Source organism: Impatiens glandulifera, unplaced genomic scaffold, assembly GCF_907164915.1.
Source record: "Impatiens glandulifera unplaced genomic scaffold, dImpGla2.1, whole genome shotgun sequence".
NCBI lineage: Eukaryota > Viridiplantae > Streptophyta > Magnoliopsida > Ericales > Balsaminaceae > Impatiens > Impatiens glandulifera.
The window spans coordinates 28,978-46,877 of record NW_025919457.1 but is presented as its reverse complement, the minus strand read 5'-3'; the positions used below and the strand labels follow the sequence as shown (position 1 = coordinate 46,877).

Sequence of the window (17,900 nt, the reverse complement as noted above, 5' to 3'; positions counted from 1 at the left end):
ATAAAAAACTTACACCTATAGAAAAATAAATCTATTTTAAAATACATTCTAGATCTAAAATTAGATCAAATCTAAATGAAAATACATTATAAATTTATTTACAAAACTATTAAAATTTATCTTTAACAGTTTTAAAAGTTATCAATTTATTAAACCGAATTGCAATAATATTTAGTTTTTTTTTTATATTATATTCTCAAAAAAATTAACATAATCAAGAAATAAATCATAAAAACTGCAACTTTTAAATTGTCCCTCTTTATTATCATAAAATGTCAAAAGGAGAAGATTAAATTAACTTTTTTTTTAAATTTAAATAAATGTAATTAATGATTAATTATAATTATAAAAACTATTAACTAACCTCTCCATCTTTTTTAATAATAAATAAATCAAAACAACTTTACATCATTTTTTTTCCAGATATTCTGTGCGCCGGCAAGGTTTCCGGCGACCATCAGACTACTGCGCCGGCAAAGTTTCCGGCCTCACTAATAACTCAGCCGCATCCGACGACGACGATCCAACGGCAAAATCAGAGTAATCAAACAATCCATCCAAAGCAACGTAATTATTATGATCATCCTCTTGTCCGATTCCAAAATCGAACGAATCGTAACTCAGAAACTCATCATCTAACTTCCATAACTCACTGAATAATTCAATTCTCTCCGGTTGTTCCTTCTCCTGTTCTCTCACCGGTGTTAATGAAGTAGAAGGAGGTAAACCGAGTTCATCGTCGGAAGCTTCTAGAAGATAACCTAGATCCGTCTGTGGCGGTGGCGGTGGAGAAGCGGAGATCTCTTGCTGGAAGGTTTTCATGAATGAATCTAGATCTTCTGGAGTTGTTGTTGATGGATCGGAATCGTTGAGGAGATCGTCTCTGAGACGCTTAACTTCTGGTGAGTCAAGATCTAACTCGTCGGAATCGGTGCGGAATCGTTTCTTTTGAATCGTTTCTTCTTCCATTTTTGAAGATTTGTGAAATTGAAATCAAGTTGTTAATGGTGGTGGTGGTGAGAATGGCGTGGAGGTTGGATTATATAGTGAGAGAAAATATAGAGAGAGAAAAGGGAGGCGCGTGGGATAAGAATACTTAGACCCATCACGGTTTCTTTTTTTATTTTTTTATTTTTTTTTATTTTTCTCTCTCTATAATATTTACTTGCTTTATTATTATTGACGTGTCCGTTTCTTTTCTTTTATTTTTTTTTGAAATATTGTTGGCTAATTCTAAACGTTATTTGTATATAAGGCTTGTTTGATTTAACTTATTAGTTTTTGTTATTTGAATGGTTATTTTTAATAACCCACACAAAAGTTTTGTGTAACAAGAAGCTAAAATATCACGGATTCAATTTTCACAAATAGAGAAAAAAAATTAGTTGTTTGTTTGTAAAAATTATTTTAACTTATCATTACTAAATCAAGAGACTTGTTTGATATTATAGAGTGAATCAAATTTTAATCCATATTTTTGTTTGATCTTGGTTATTTAAGATTATTTTTAGAGTTTGTCAAACAAAAAAAAAGTTGTATAAATTTTTAATTTGTTTAATTATTAAAATGTCTGTTTATATTTAAAATTTCAAGTTAATAAAATTAAACTAAAATTAATTTAGTATTTTAGTAGAAGAAATAAGTGATTTTATAATTAAAATGATATTAATTGATAGAGTGATAATTTCAAAAAATAATTGTCAAAAATTCCCATATCAATATTAAAAAAAGTTTACTTTAATTTTATTAAATTTGGATTTTAAATATAAAATTATATTTTAGTAATTAAATTAATTAAAAACTCAAATAATCTATATTTTTATTAAATAAAAATTTAAAAAGAATATCCCAAAAAACCACAATCAAACAAGCTGTAAGATAATTAAAATGATATTTATGTAATAAATAAATAATTTCTAAAATATTAGGTAAAATCTCAATTAAAAAAAAAAATCACAAAAATCCCATATCAAACAAGCTCTTTTGGCTGTTTTTAGAATTTTTATCATTTTTTTAAAATTTGGTCTTCTACATTATTCAAATCACTCATTTTATTATTTAATAATTAAAATACTCCTATAGTAAAAAAAAAATCACAATCAAACAAGCTGTAAGCAAGTTTTCACACAATTTTTACTTTAAAAAGAAAAGAAAAGTTAATTTTAGCTTTTACTTTAACATTTTTAAGTGTGTGTAAATATATAATATAATAAATAATGGTGGGAAAGTAATATTAATTTTTTATTTGTCCAGGTATGCACGTTAATTATAATATTAAACATAGTATATATTTAAAAGTAATTTTTATATATTTTATTTAAATTTGTGGTCTAAGTCAAATAAAGAAAATAATATTAAAATGTAGCTTGGCTTTGGAAAAAGTTGATGAGGCCAACTGCACGAGAAGAATGCTATCATCTCATCTCATATATGCTTTTCCCATCAGCCCTTCATTTGACCTTCGTTTCAGACCTTGTTTGGTTTGGATTACATAAGAGATTAAATCGAATCCGACATCGTCTCCAACAACTTAGTTATGACTTAAAATCTATCCGAGTTTATTTTTTTCATAAAAACTTACACGGAATAGAATGAAAATAATATTAAGACGACAATTCTCTTTAACGACTAGAAAACTATCAATAACAACGATATTATTCTAACGTTATTGTCCTTTACATATAAAATATTTTGGGCTACCCGAATAGAATGATACATAGATATAAGTCCTAGAATTGGAGTCTATCTCAAATTACTTTCATATCTTTATATATATTCGGATATGATCTAGTTAAGAAAAAATGAATAAAAGTCATATTATATATTAAGATATATTTAATAAAATATATATTTTTTATTTATTAAAAACACTCTAAATTGAATAAAAGGGTATAAATTTATAATAATCAAAATAACTTAATTTAAAAGAATGAATTGCTTAATGTATATAAAAAAAGATAATAGTGAATATTTTGTAAATTATACAAAATGTTAAGTGAATTGGTATGAAAAATTTAATCCTAGTTGCAATCTTTGAACAAATGAATCCATAAACCCAATTTGTAAAAAAGTTTTAGATCTATCAATTAATTAGTGAAAATAATTTTATTTAATTTCAATTCGATTCTTACTAATTAAAATTATTTCAAGTTAAAATGTAGATTCAATGGGAAATTTGATGGAATAACCCTCATAGGAGGGTTATTACCACTTTTAGCAGTAACTTTATAATTTTTTCATTTTTGACTTTTGCCAGTTTTACCCTTAAATAAAAAAAATAAAATTTGATTTTCCCCTTTCTTCTTCCCTTCTTTCGTTCTCCTTCCCTCTCCCTCTTTTCAACTCTCCCCTTTCTCTCCGTCTTCGACCGATCCAGACCTCCTCTCCCCGACGACGAAAAGCTCCCGAAACATCAACGACGATCCAAACCCACGTAACCCTTCTTCTCTCCCGACCTCCGACGAGCCCCTGACGAGAAGCAGAACGACTATCCATTGAAGGTGAGTTTAGGGTTTTATCTTATATTCCATGCATGCTGAAATGGAACAATGGTTTAGTGTTTATTGTTTAGGTTTAGGTTTAGATTTATTAGCTGACTAAATCGTTTTGGGTTTAAAATGCATCTGTCAAAGGCTGTTGCAGGTTGTCGAAGGCGAATGTGCATCTGTCGCCTGCGAATGCGCATCTGTCGCAGACGAATGCGCATCTGTCGCCTGCGAATGCGCATCTGTCGCCTGCGAATGCGCATCTGTCGCCTGCGAATGCACGTCTGTCGCAGACGAATGCGCATCTGTCGCCTGCGACAGATGCGCATTCGCAGGCGACAGATGCATTTTTCGCCTGCGACCTTATGTTTACTTGGTTGTTTGTACAAACAATGTTAGTTTGCTTTCTGACATTGTGATTTACTTATCAGTTAACTCAGCACAAGTGGGAATGACCCTTTATGTTGTATGTTGATATTGAAGGTCTTGGATTGGATGACTACTATGAGTTAAAATACTTTTTCTTTTCTGGTTTACATTTCTATTGATTTTAATGTTGGAAAATGTGTATAGGTTATTGACAGACTTATGTACTTCAGTACTATAAAGAATCAAATGAAGGCCAAAGATGGAACTGGTATAAGAATGTCTGTGACATTTTTGCTGATATGAGGCTAGTGTTTGACAATGCAATGCAGTATAACGATGAAAAGAACGATGTTCATTTGATGTTGAAGACTTTGTCAGAAAAACAAAGATATTTTTACAATTGTTTAGAACATTCAAATTAAGTGTCTTACAAGAAATGATATATGGTGATAATTTAAATAATGATGAGAATGATTAAATCTTAGTACCCAGCTCCAATTGATTGTTTTCAAATAACACTAATTTTATGTACAAAACATCAATAATATAAATATTTTGATTAATTATTATTAGATTGGACAGTATATTATTAATTATCAATATCATGACATGTCTGATTGGTTTAAATGAAACTTAATTTCTCAACACATATATCAACAATTAAACATCATTTCTAGTAATCTGATTTCAATATAAATGATTATGACAAAAAAAAACTGCAACAACAAACACCACCACTCAGTGATGAAAATAAAACTATTCTAATTCACAAACATATCAATCAATTAAAATATCATTCTTTTGATTCAAATTTAGATTTGTTACTCTTTTACTTAGCATTTAAATCAAACTCACCCCCTCCATCACGCCAATCGTTTTGCCCATTATAAGTCTCCTCGTCGTTCAGAAAATACTCTGAAGGTTCTCTTTGATCATCCCTTTGTGCATTCACCTCTCCACACCCATTGTTATTATTACCCATTTCATTCGGGCTCCCTCCATCCTCAACGCCCATTATGTGTGCCCACCCATTGTTATTATTACCCATTTAATTCGAACTCCATCCTCAACGCCCATTGAAATAACATGTAGATTATTTTAATAATATTGTATGATATAAATTTCAAAAAAAGTTTTTTTTTTTATTTTAAAAAAACTAAATATTTTTTTTTGTATAGATGGTCTACCGTATTAAAAATGATAAGAATCGTCTAAAAAAAATGAACAAAATTTGACAAGAAACAAAAATAATAAAAATAAAAATGAAACTAATAAGTTATCGAGCTCGTAGGTACTCGATAAAACGATTAACTCTCCGATCGATTCCACTGATTTTCCGAAACGAAACTTAAAAAACGTCATAATAATAGTATTATGAATGATACGAATCAAACGACTACGGTAATTGAATATTCGACGATTTCTCTCCAACTAGATATTCACCATAAAATAATTAGGATTGTAACCCAAATATGTAGACATGTCGTATGAGTTGCATCAATCCAAATTTTCCAACAATTATCCAACGATTTGAGAACTACCCAATGAATCACAGTAATACTTCACAAAAGACTTCAGATACTAGTCACCCTCTACAATACAAAATTAAGTGAGGTGTCGATTAAAACTTAATTCTCGTGTCACATACGACAACGACTTACCATAATACAATGTTTTTCATTCAAATATCATTCGTAAAAATTCATAATTAATAGCGCTCAATCCAAAGAATGAGATATTGGATGAATTTTTTGACTCTCAAACCTTCTTAATGAATAAATTGTACAAATATCCCACATGAAATTTATCTATGTTTTATTAATACATAACATCTTATTTAAATGAGAATATTTGTTTGTGTTCTACCAAAAATAAAACTATATTATTGAAAGAACTTTCTATAATATTTCATCTCTTTCTATATATAATTTGACTAGTAAACTATTATAATAAAATAAAATAAATTATATAATTCTTTTTTTTTTTCACATTAGAATCAATGAATTATAAATTGTTATTAGATGTTTATAAAATCTATTTTTTTTAGATAATTGGATTTAGATTATCTATGGCTTAGTATTCATGCACAATTTTTTTATTACATCGTTCGTGCTGGAAATATTAAAAGAACATGAATGGAATATTTCTACAATTTACAGTTGTTTCTTAACTTTTCCATTTATTTATATATATATATATATATATTGTTGTTATTATTATATATATATATATAAGTATTTTAGAATTTACTCAATTTAGAGTGATGGCCGTTGTTCCTAATTTATTTCTATAACAAAGTTATTTTAACAAACACGACTTTCCTTTCAAAACTAGGGATGGCAATAAAACCATTTTTGTTCAAATTTTCAATAGTACTCTCAACTAACATATTTAGGGCTAGTTTGTTTCGGCTGATAAATTTAAATAAGCGAATAACCTCAACAATCTTAAACTATTAAGAAAGATAAGTTTAATCGTTAAACATATAAAATCAATCAAACGTTAACCATTCAAATAAGTAAAATACTATCAAACTTATCTTTAACGTTTAACCAATAAAATAATCAAAATAACTTTTAAATGACTATTTGGATTAATTAAAATAAATTTGTTGAAAAGGAAAATGTGATAGACTAGGAGAAGTTTGTAAAATAACGTGTTCAATCGTGGATTGGATTTGACAGCTAGATCGTTTGATTTTTGTTATTTTAACTATATTTGGATTATAAATTTAAAATATATTATTTAGATTAAATTATTCAATTATAATTTTAATAAACTTAATTGTTAAAAATATAAATTATATAATAAAACATTATTTAAATTAAATCAAAATAACCTATGATCAAACAAGCTAGGTTGATATATGTGTCTTATCATCAAAAATTAAAATGAATAATTTTAAAGAAATTTGGTCAAAATACATAATATGAAATAATTATTTTATTTTATTAATCTTCCATCTAGTAACTAGGATGACAATGATGCGAATTTGAGTTGGAAATACAACATTTTTCTTTTATGCTCCATTCTATGTCAGAGTTTCTTTTTTATACTACTATTTATGTCTCTTTCGGTTTCGAAAATTCCCGTAGTTATATCATATTCTTTAAAAAAAAAAAAAAATTAAAACTCTTATATAAATAATAAATAAATATATTGATAATATTATATATTTAATTATGTTTATTATTATTTGGAGCAGAATCATAAATGTAAGAACCATCTATAATAAAATATTATATGGAGAAATATGATGATGATGTAATATGAATAAGTATTGAAGTTGAGCAAATAAGTTAAATCAAAGAGGTCTAGAGAATTTGTTCTCTTATTTTCTTTTTATATCACCAAACTTGTAATAACCTAGAATAAATAAATTACAAGTAAGATGAAACATAATTAAACAATTAACAAATACCTTAAAATTAAGTTGAATAAAATGTAATTAAACTATTAACAAATAAATTATGGAATTAATAAGATGAATTAAACTAATCAAAAAAATATTCATTAATAAATTATTTTTCAAAAATCATCAAAAATAAAATAAAATTTATCCCTAATAAATCAATAAAAAAAATGAAGTACAAATTACTAAGATACTTATTTGAAGAAATACTAAAAAAAACTTCAATCCATCAATTTAATTTTTTTTTGAGATACTCTAAATATGAGTTCTATTGAGATTCATAATAATGAATAACGAAAACTGAAAAATTATAAAACAATCTAATAAACCAATCAAACGTTGTTAGAATAATATCTACCAAATATTATGAGTGAGAATAAAATTTAATATTCATAGTATCAAAAACACTAAAAATAATTTTTCAAAATGATAAATAACCATTTGCATGTATTATCGAAATAATTATGAGAAACTTATACAAATCAAGATAATAATTATAAAAGAAATTTCAAATGAAATATTAATTTAATATTTTCTTATTAAACAAAAAAGAAATTAGATCTCACAATTTTATCTGTTTTACTTATAAAGAAGAGATTAACATAAACTCGAGAAAGGATCACCGAAATAATTAATGAGTATGAATAAGAAACGATCTACTAAAAATTGAGATTATTTAAGACTATAAAAATTCGAGACAACAAATATAATTAGGCTAAATAGTTACCGAATCGAAAAAAAATATAACACCAACTCATATATTTGAGTAATTAAAAGAGAAAAAGGCATCGTTGACAAGTCATTAGATCCCCTCTTCTAGTCTAGCAGTAACAAGAGGTGAATATCTCAGACTCCCTGAGATCTTGGACGGACAACAATTAATGTGCATAATTAAATAATTAAGTGTGTTTGCGGACGGTATACTTAACTCTCGTGAATTAGTCGCACTCAATAGAAAAATCGGAACACAACGCTCTAAAAGAACACAAATTATTAGAAGGGCTCTAAGGAAAAAATGTTATTGTTACTTTAAAAAAAAAACATAAAAAATATGATTTTAACTTCTGTTGACAAAATAAGGAAGCTAATATATAATGTTATATTTACTTGTCAATCATTCAAATAAGGTGATATTTGATAATATATATAGTTATTGGATAAATTAAAAAAATAAGTATGTTAGATTTGTATTATTAAATAGATAGTAGATCGTTCACAATATATACAAATATAAGTACATAATCCAACTACTACTTTTGATTTTATTGACGAGCGAACTTTCCAATGTCTCTAATATCTAGCTGGCTCAACCTTTTTTTATTTATTTATTCTTAATTCTCAACTTACATTAATGGGTATCATTTTTCTTATTCTAATTTATAAATTTAAAATGTTTTTGTTTTATCTATAAAAGACCAGATTTATCTTTTGAAAAATAATATACATTTTTTATTTATCTAAAAAAAATCAAATATATCATTAAAAAAATTAATAAATTTTGAAGTCTTATATAGAACATAAGAATTTATAAACTAAGTTAATGAGTTTTAGTCTTTTTCCTGTAAATTATTCTAAAAAATATTAAAAAGTAATTGTAATTATAAAAAAATAATTATTAAGAAAATTAGATTGAAACTGGTGTGGAAACAAAGTTTGTATTGAATTCATTTGACAATTTTTATCATATATATATATATTAATGGTTGTAAAAATATGAATTAATTAAATCATAATATTATTAATTTTAAACAAAATAATTTAATGTTAAAGTATTTTTGTTTTTTTATTATTAAAATTAAATATTAAGATTTTTTTCTAGATTGTTCTATGAATGCGGTGGGGCCCAGATAACATATAAAAATCAGAGCCATCCATTTTAAATTTCTGAAATTCTTTTCCAATTGCCGACAATTTGGTCCATCCATCCGTTTTTTTTCTTTTAATAGTTAGTTTGATTTATCAACTACGCTAATAAATTTAGAGTTTCTTTTTTAAAAGCGATGAAAATAATAAGGTTTAGAAACGTAAATAAGGTTTAATTAAACAATAAACTAGTAAAATAATATATATTTTTAGGAAGTCACATGTATTTAAAAAGTTATTGGAAAATTTAGCCCATATATATATTTAAAATATTATTTCATTTAAATTAATATTTAAATTATTTAATAAGATATTTGATAGATAAAAATATAATATATTTTTAAATATAAAATTTTAAAAATGCAATAATTAAATTTTAAATAGTCACCATGATATCCACCTCTTAACAACCATGCATCACACGTTTCAAAACTAATATAAATATAAATATATATAAATAGATTAGATAATTAATCCTAATTAATGATAGTACTTTAATTCCTTCTTGGTCATCCATTAATTAATTTATTCTTAATGTAATGTTTGTTGAACAAGTCTTTAAATTTGGTTCATTTCTTGCCAATTATTTCATCTCTTTCTTGTCAACCACTTTTAATGAAGAACAAGTCACATTCTCTCTTTTTTTTTTTTTTTTTTTTTTTTTTTTTCAATTTTGGAAAGAAGAATTAGATGCCCACTTCCCATAATTGAAGTATTATTAGTTTAAATCTTATAAATTATTTTGAACAAAGTAGACTAGTATTCTATTCCCAAACTATTTCAATTGAAGCAATAACTAGAAGTTAAATTTCTCTTAGACAAATTCATAAATTTATTTGGACTTGGATTCAATTACACATGCATATTCTTTTAAAATTTATATAATTATAAAATAATTTTTATAAAGCTAAATATGACACTTATCGTATTGATCGAACCTCCCTCCTATATATGGCATTCTTTGCGACAATCAAATTTAGACAAAACTCTTTATTAGCGTATATATCATAAATATTTCCGAAAAATGGATTAGGTTTTGTATTTTAATTTTAAAATAGTCTAGATGTATGTGTAAAAAAATAAACTAATTTATAACTCATTTACATATATTTAATACGAGAAATGATTAGGGAGAGAATTTGAGAGGGATCGGACTTACATATATTTATAACTCATTAACATATATTTAGTGCAATCTTATTCTTTGAAAAAAATAACAAATTTTTTCTCTATTTTTTCTTTTTCTCCATTCTCTCTCCCAAATTACTTTCCTTAATCCACATTTAATAACAAAGTAAAATTTCCATGCAAAATTACTTCCTTTCATATTATTTTTCTTTTGAAAATGATATGTGTAAAGGAAAATAGGTACTCTATAAATATGCATAAAAAAGATTATCTACGATGATTTTTTTTAGGTTCCGCTTCTTGTTAGAGTGCAACTTATCCTCATGGGTTAAATACATAGCCCATAAACGCACTTAACTAGACAATTAGAACTTGCCGCTTGATGAATTCGAACCAGGACCTTAGAGATCGAGGTTGAAAATATCCACTTCTTTTTGCTTCTAGGCAAAAAGAAATATTTAAAAAAATAATAATAATAACGAAAAACAAAATTGACAAAATTAAGTAATTTTGTTTTTAAGGAATTAATTTATTGATTTATTTATTTTGTAAAAATATATAAAAAAAATATATATATATTTTTATTCAATGAGTGAAATTGAGTTTTGTCTATGATATAGAAATTGTAGAATACATAAATTTAAAGGTTATGAACAATTCATTATCAATAGACCTTGAATTGATATTACTATTGCTATATATAATTGATATTCATTTAGTATCAATTAAGACAAAGAATATGGAATATAAATTTGACGTTGAAAAAGGAAAAGTAGAGATGCCCTTAATTCTATGCATTTAAAAAGAAAGAAAAAAATGTTAGATATGTATGCCCAATTAATTTTGTATTATATTGCAGCCTAATTTATTTGATAAATATGTTAGCTAAAATCAAGTTTTGTATGTTTTGTTTGATTAAAGTATATAATTGAATTTATTAATTATATGTTTTTTAATAACATATTATATTAGTTAATTCCAAATGGGTGAATAATAATTAAATTTATGTACAAATTTTCAAGATTTTCCTCTTTGATTTGGAGGTTTATTGGTAATAACAAGATAGGAGATATTGGAAATTTGAAGGACACTAAATTATTCTTAACAGATGGGGGACCATTTTAGCTTTTCTTACAAGTTAATTTCTTATATAGTATATTTAAATATATTTAGATAATGGGAAAATATTGGTGAAAAAGACAAATTATTGGATCTCAAATCCTTAATATTTACTTTTGATTATTTTTTTATGGGTGTTTATTTTTAAGGAAGATATATCGTCCCACCATTTAAATTTAATTATTTTTAATGAAATCGAACTTAAAACGTTAGACGTTAAAACTCTATTTTACGATAAATTTCAAACCTTTAATTTGATTGGTTAGTGGTTGAACCACAGTTTCATTTGTAGGTTATATTGGTTTGAAAATTATTTATTAACGAGTGATTATTTAAATTATATAATCATATATGTTTGTTTAAAATATAAAAAGGAAAATAATTGAGAATTCTAGATGCGTCTACTTTTCAAATAAATTCTCATCCATAGAGAATTTTAGGTTACATCGACCAATGCTTATTCATCACAAAATATAATTTTGTTTTTCTCCAGACAACTTTATATTACACATAAAAATTCTGCTAGAATATATTTTTTTTTGTTTTGTTGGACATTTTTATAATTCAAATTAAGAAATCAAAATGTCACAAGTTTGATTTAATTTGAAAACGTTTCAAATTTAAGCGGGATCATAATGGTGAGGTGTCATGTTAGTTCTAATTTAATTCCTAAAAAAATTTCACATTAATATCCTAAATATCTATATGATTTATTTAAAAAAAATGTTTTACTAACTATGTAACAGTGACAACAGAACAATTTGTGCCAAATCAAAACACTTTTTGTTAAATAATATTTTGTCAAAGAATTTTTAAGTTCCTTCTATTTACCTCTTTGAGTCCTTTTCCCCTTGGGATGGAGGGAGGTCCATGCCTTCTTATCTAAACCAAACATCTAAATCGTATGGATGAATTCATGTTCAATTGGATTGATGTTTGACAGTTTAGATGACTTGAAATATTTTTTTTTTCTGGGTGCTCAAACAGACAGTTTACCGATTAATCTGTCCGATTTTACTCTTTATTTTACAAATTGGTTCATCGACCGATATTATATCTATTTTACCGATTTTGGTTTATCTATTTCGGTTGGTTAACCGAGAACCGATAATACAATTTATTTTTTTAATTTCATTATATTTTTATTTTATAATTCAATATTATTGAAATATTATAAAAATATTTTTACATATTTAATGAAACTATTTCAGTTGTATTTTAATTTTTTTTTTAATTTTATATAATTTATAATTTAAAAAAAATAATTTTATACAAATTATAATTTAAAAATAACTAATATATATAGATTATTAAATATTATGATATATTTAATATTTACATAAAAAATAACTAATATAAGTTATAAATATATAATTAAATTATTATTAGTTTAACGATAAACTAGTAGAAAATCAAAAAATCGGTTTACCTAAATCGTTATAATTGGTCAATCGATAAAATGAAATCGGTATGCTATCGGTAAGAACCGATTTTTCGGTTTTTGGAAAGCACTGGTTAAAATTTATTAAACTTTTTTGAATAAATTAAAATTTTATTTTTTAAAATTTTTATCAATTAAAATACTAAAAATATATTTTATTTATTAAAATAATAATACACTTTAAATCAGTTTACCATATAATCCATTTTTTCTTAACTAACTCATACAAATCGATATTATTTAAATATATAACTGAAATCCTAAAACTTATAAGTTGTGTCAATATAATTAATTAAAGTTGCAAGGGTTTAATTTTAGATTATTTTGATTCGACTTATGCTTAGTTTATTTTTATCAGTTTAATTGTAATTTTTTATTCATCTAAATTATTGTAATATTTGTAGTTAGGCGCTTCTTAAATATTTTTATATATTTATTTATTTTTAACTTTATAACAACAATTATATTAAAAAATATATTAAAATACTAATTCAACTTAAATCAATACCATTGAATAGTTTACTTAAATACTATAATATATTAATATTGTAAGATAATAAGAAAAATAATTTATAAGAGATCAAGAACTTGTTTGATTTTTAAGTTTTTGTGTTTTTAAGAATTTTTTTTTCTAAAACTCAAGGATCATTTCATCTATTTAATTATTTAAAATTGATTTGTTATTCAATGTAAAGAGAGGGAAAATATAAGAATATTTTTATCAATAAACACCAGTTGTTGTTTTTTTAAAAAAAACTTATAAAAAAAACATAGATGAACTAATTTCAAATGTTATAGATTTCATTTTTAATAAAAAAAAATGTCTTAAATTTAAATGAAATTAATGTTTAAGATAATGCTAACTTACCCCCAATTAAAAAAAATCAAATTAACTTAAGCCACATAAAAAGAAGGGATTAAAAAATTAAATATATTAAAAAATAAATAAAATATTATCTATCATATTGTTAAATCTAACTCTAGTTAAAGAAAGTCTTACCTATTTTCTCTTCAATTGAGATAGACATGCATTAATTTCGAAATATTTTAAAATATAATATTATGAATGGATAATATTTAAAAAGTGAAAGATTCTATAAAAGAAAATATAAAATAAAAAAATGTAAGCGTTTTGAGCCTTATAACACAGCTGTGGATAAAACAAAATTATTTGAGCAATATTTATTTTATCCGGATATGACTAGCTTGAGTAGTTTAATCTTTATCTCCCATCATAATAATAATAATAATAATAATAATAATAATAATAATAATAATAATATTTATCTATTTAAATAGATAGAAATTGTTAATTTTTAATAATAATAGTGATTTGATATATATTAATATGTATAATTTATAATATATTAATATGACATTTCTTAGATTCTTTTTAAAAAATCAGTCGGACTTAATTATTTTTATCGAAAAGCTGAACGTAGTTGTATTATATTATTATTTATTTTTAATTTTCTTTTTATTTATCATATCATTTTTGTTGTTATATTTAAATAATTTTTAGAAAAATGATAGGGAAGAGAGGGAATTTTGAAAGATGATAGCAATTTGATTGGTCGAAAAATAACAAATTTTCTCTGTATTCTCTCTTTAATCATTATCTTTTTTCCAGTCAGTGATACAGCGACACATCATTTCATCTCGTATCACTCTTTTAATTTTTAATATAAATGTATAATTTAATATATATATATATATATATATATATTATCACACGTAATTATATATTTTTAAAATTTAAATATAAAAAGTTATTTAAAATTTGAATAATTAGTGTAGCAAAGAATCACGTGAAAAAGTGACCGTTAAGTGGGAAGAGGGTCACTGGTCACATGCTGAACAGACAGACAGAAGACCGTTCTGTACGTTACGATGATCTCTTTCCCTGTCACTCTCATGGGTCCCACTCCATTTATTGCGTAGGACCCATAAATTATGTGATATGTTTTTTTTATACTTTTATATATTTTCATTCAATTTTAATACCCACCTATTTTTTCATACATTCAAACCAAACCAAATATATTTCATAATAATTTGATATTAGTTTGATCACAAATTTATTTTAGATACCTATGTAATTATTCAGCTTATTCAGAATAATTTACATTTTTAAATTAGTATATAGAAAATTGTGAAATATTTTTGACGAATAAATTGAATAAAATTAACATTTATTTTGGATTATAGTTAAATTTAGACTAATTTGTAGCTCAATTTAGATTACAAAAGGTTTAGGATTTACAACATGAGAAGTGATAGAGAGAAAATTTGGGAGAGAAAATAAGGGAGAGTATGATGTATTATTATATTATTGGTTGAAAAACATTCAGGGTGAGAAGATGAGAATTTTTATTTATTTTTTTAATTTTTTCTACTATTGTTTGAAACTTTGAAAAAATTTAAATTAAATAAATTATTTAAAATTTAATTGGTTAATTACAATATTTTGTTAGTTGGGAAAAGAATCCTAAGAAGAGATAATTGGATTAGGTTAGACAAGGTGTGGTCGGTAGGGCAGTTTGGTTAAGGGGCTTGAGAATTAAGAAATGGAATGCGTAAAAATAAAATGTTTGGTTAATAAGATTGAAATAAGAGTTTCTGAATCATTTTAAATATTGAGGAATGAAAAAAAACCAAATAAAATGATTGACTCGATTTAGATTTCTAATGACCAAAATCCATTAACCAAGATAACTAACATTGGATTCTTGTACAATCCCCTTTCTTATAATAAAATTTTATGTTGGATAGGGATTAAACGTACACATGAATAGTTTTCATGTGGAGTATTGCTATAAATTATTCGCTAAGATGAGTTTATATAATTTTTGTTGGGAGAAATTTTGAGAGTCAACGATTCTATCCAAGATCTTGTTCTTTGGATGAAACGTTATTCACAGTGAAATTCTTACCGATGATGTGCATGAAAACATGTTATGTTATGGTTAGTCGTATATACCACGAGGAGGTTGAATCGACAACTCACTTACTTTTTTATTGTCAAGATGTGACTAGTATCTGGAGTCTTTTGTGAAGTATCAGTGAGATTCATTAAGTGATGTCCGAGTATTTGGGTACTTATTGAGAAATTTGGATTGATGTGGTTAATATGAAAGTCATACATAATGAGTTACCATTCCAATTATTTTTTGGTGGACTATCCGGTTGGAGAGAAATCGTTTAACTTTCACCGATCGTAACCGTCCGATATGTATCATTTATAATGTTATTATTTTGATGTTTTTCTAAAATTCATTCCAGAAAGTCGGTAGAGTTCGTCGGAGAATTAATCGTTATTCTCGACGATTTACGAACACGATAATATTTTATTAACGTTTTTTATTTTAATTTTTATTTAATTCGTTAGAAGAATGAATTTTACCCAAGTTCAGGCTCAAATCCAACCATCCACTGTCCAACAACTGTTACACAATCCTATTCTATGTCTGCAACGTCTTTTGTGATATTTAGATCAAGTTTGTTCAATCTCAATTATCTTTTCCTTTACTATGAAAATAGAGTGGTTCAATGTCATAAATCTAAAGTTCTATTTTATACATACACATAATCTTAGGGTGATGTTTATTACACTATCTCATTCGAAAATATTTTTTTTTCTCAAGAGCGAACCACCAGAAGAAAATGACATGGATAATTAAGACTCGTAAAATAATGAATATGAGTGAGGATGTTAATGGTACCCGTATACTCGATACTCGTGGATACCCGATGGTGTAGTTCAGATATTTAAAATTGGAGTCGGAGTCAGAAATAGAGAGTGAAAATGTTTACCCAATCGGGTTCGAGGTAGAGAATGAGAGTATATGAAACCAAACCCGATACCCGATATATATATATATATTGTTAGAGTTTAAAATGTCTTTTCAAATTTCACGTTATTATAATCATTATAAATTTATAATAAATATATTATTTATTTACTCATATCCATATACTCCTTGCCATCATTATTTTAATTTCTCTTTCGAATGACTTTTAATATTTCATTTATTATATAATAAAATATTTTTTTCTCTCTACTCGCTCTTCACTTTTTATTTTTAAGTTTAACATTCATTCAATTTTCTTTAATTTCTCTCTAATTTTTGTTTTCAAATTTAACATTCATTCAACTTTCTTTACATTCTCTCTAGTTTTTGTTGAACTTCAAATAATAATAACAACAAAGTTGTTATATTTTGTTGAACTTCTATAATATAACGATACAAATAAGTAATATTTTCATTTGTGTTTTTAATATTTAGAAAACAATAAATATAAATTTATATTTTTATCGGGTAATGGGGTTAGGGATTGGATACCTAACGAATCAGGAATGAAGATACAAATAGAGATATTCGTTGAGTTCGGGTAATAAAATAAAAATCCGTTTCGGGGATTGATACTTTATTACCCGACAGGTAGGATACCCGTTCAATACCTAAATATGACTCTAGTAGCTATATCATACTAACAAAAGAATAAACAAACTTTAAAAATAATTAGGCTTTTAGTTTGAGACGACTTCTTATATAATTTTACATTATTGAGTGGAATATAATGGGTTATACCGGAAACGATTAGTGATTATTGGGAGGCATGAATTGAGGCAATTAAAAATGCGAGACTTAAAAGATTGGTTTATGTCTCTATAATTTTCTAGTGGACTATCTAGATGGAAAAAACTCAGGGAACTTTTAACAACGAAAGTAGACCATTAAAGATTATTTACAATGCTATTATCATGACGATGTCGGAGATTGGATTCGAAAAATTTATGAATTCGTGTGAAATTTTATTATTTTTTTCTTAAAAATCTTCGAGTCAGTTAATTATTCTAATATATTCAATTTGTAAATAACTTTTTCCATATCATGCTTTTATCGTTGTGTGTTTAAACGAATTTTTATAAAATTGATCATTTTAAAAATAAAAAAGAAAAGAAAAAAAAGTGTTTTGAAAATCATAATCTTATAAATCAAACAAGTTAAATTAATTTCCTTTCTATACTTATTATCAAAGTCATTCATATTCTTATTTAAATATACAAATCAAATAGTCC

The 17,900-nt window shown here is 24.9% G+C and overlaps 1 protein-coding gene across 1 annotated transcript; it reads right to left on the bottom strand.

The window, feature by feature from the left end:
* Positions 1-242: 242 nt before the first annotated feature.
* LOC124917994 lies at positions 243-1,026 on the bottom strand. Its single transcript, XM_047458261.1, has one exon. The coding sequence runs from the start codon at positions 967-969 to the stop codon at positions 463-465; it is 507 nt and encodes a 168-aa protein (XP_047314217.1). The 5' UTR covers positions 970-1,026; the 3' UTR covers positions 243-462.
* Between the last annotated feature and the right edge of the window lie 16,874 nt (positions 1,027-17,900).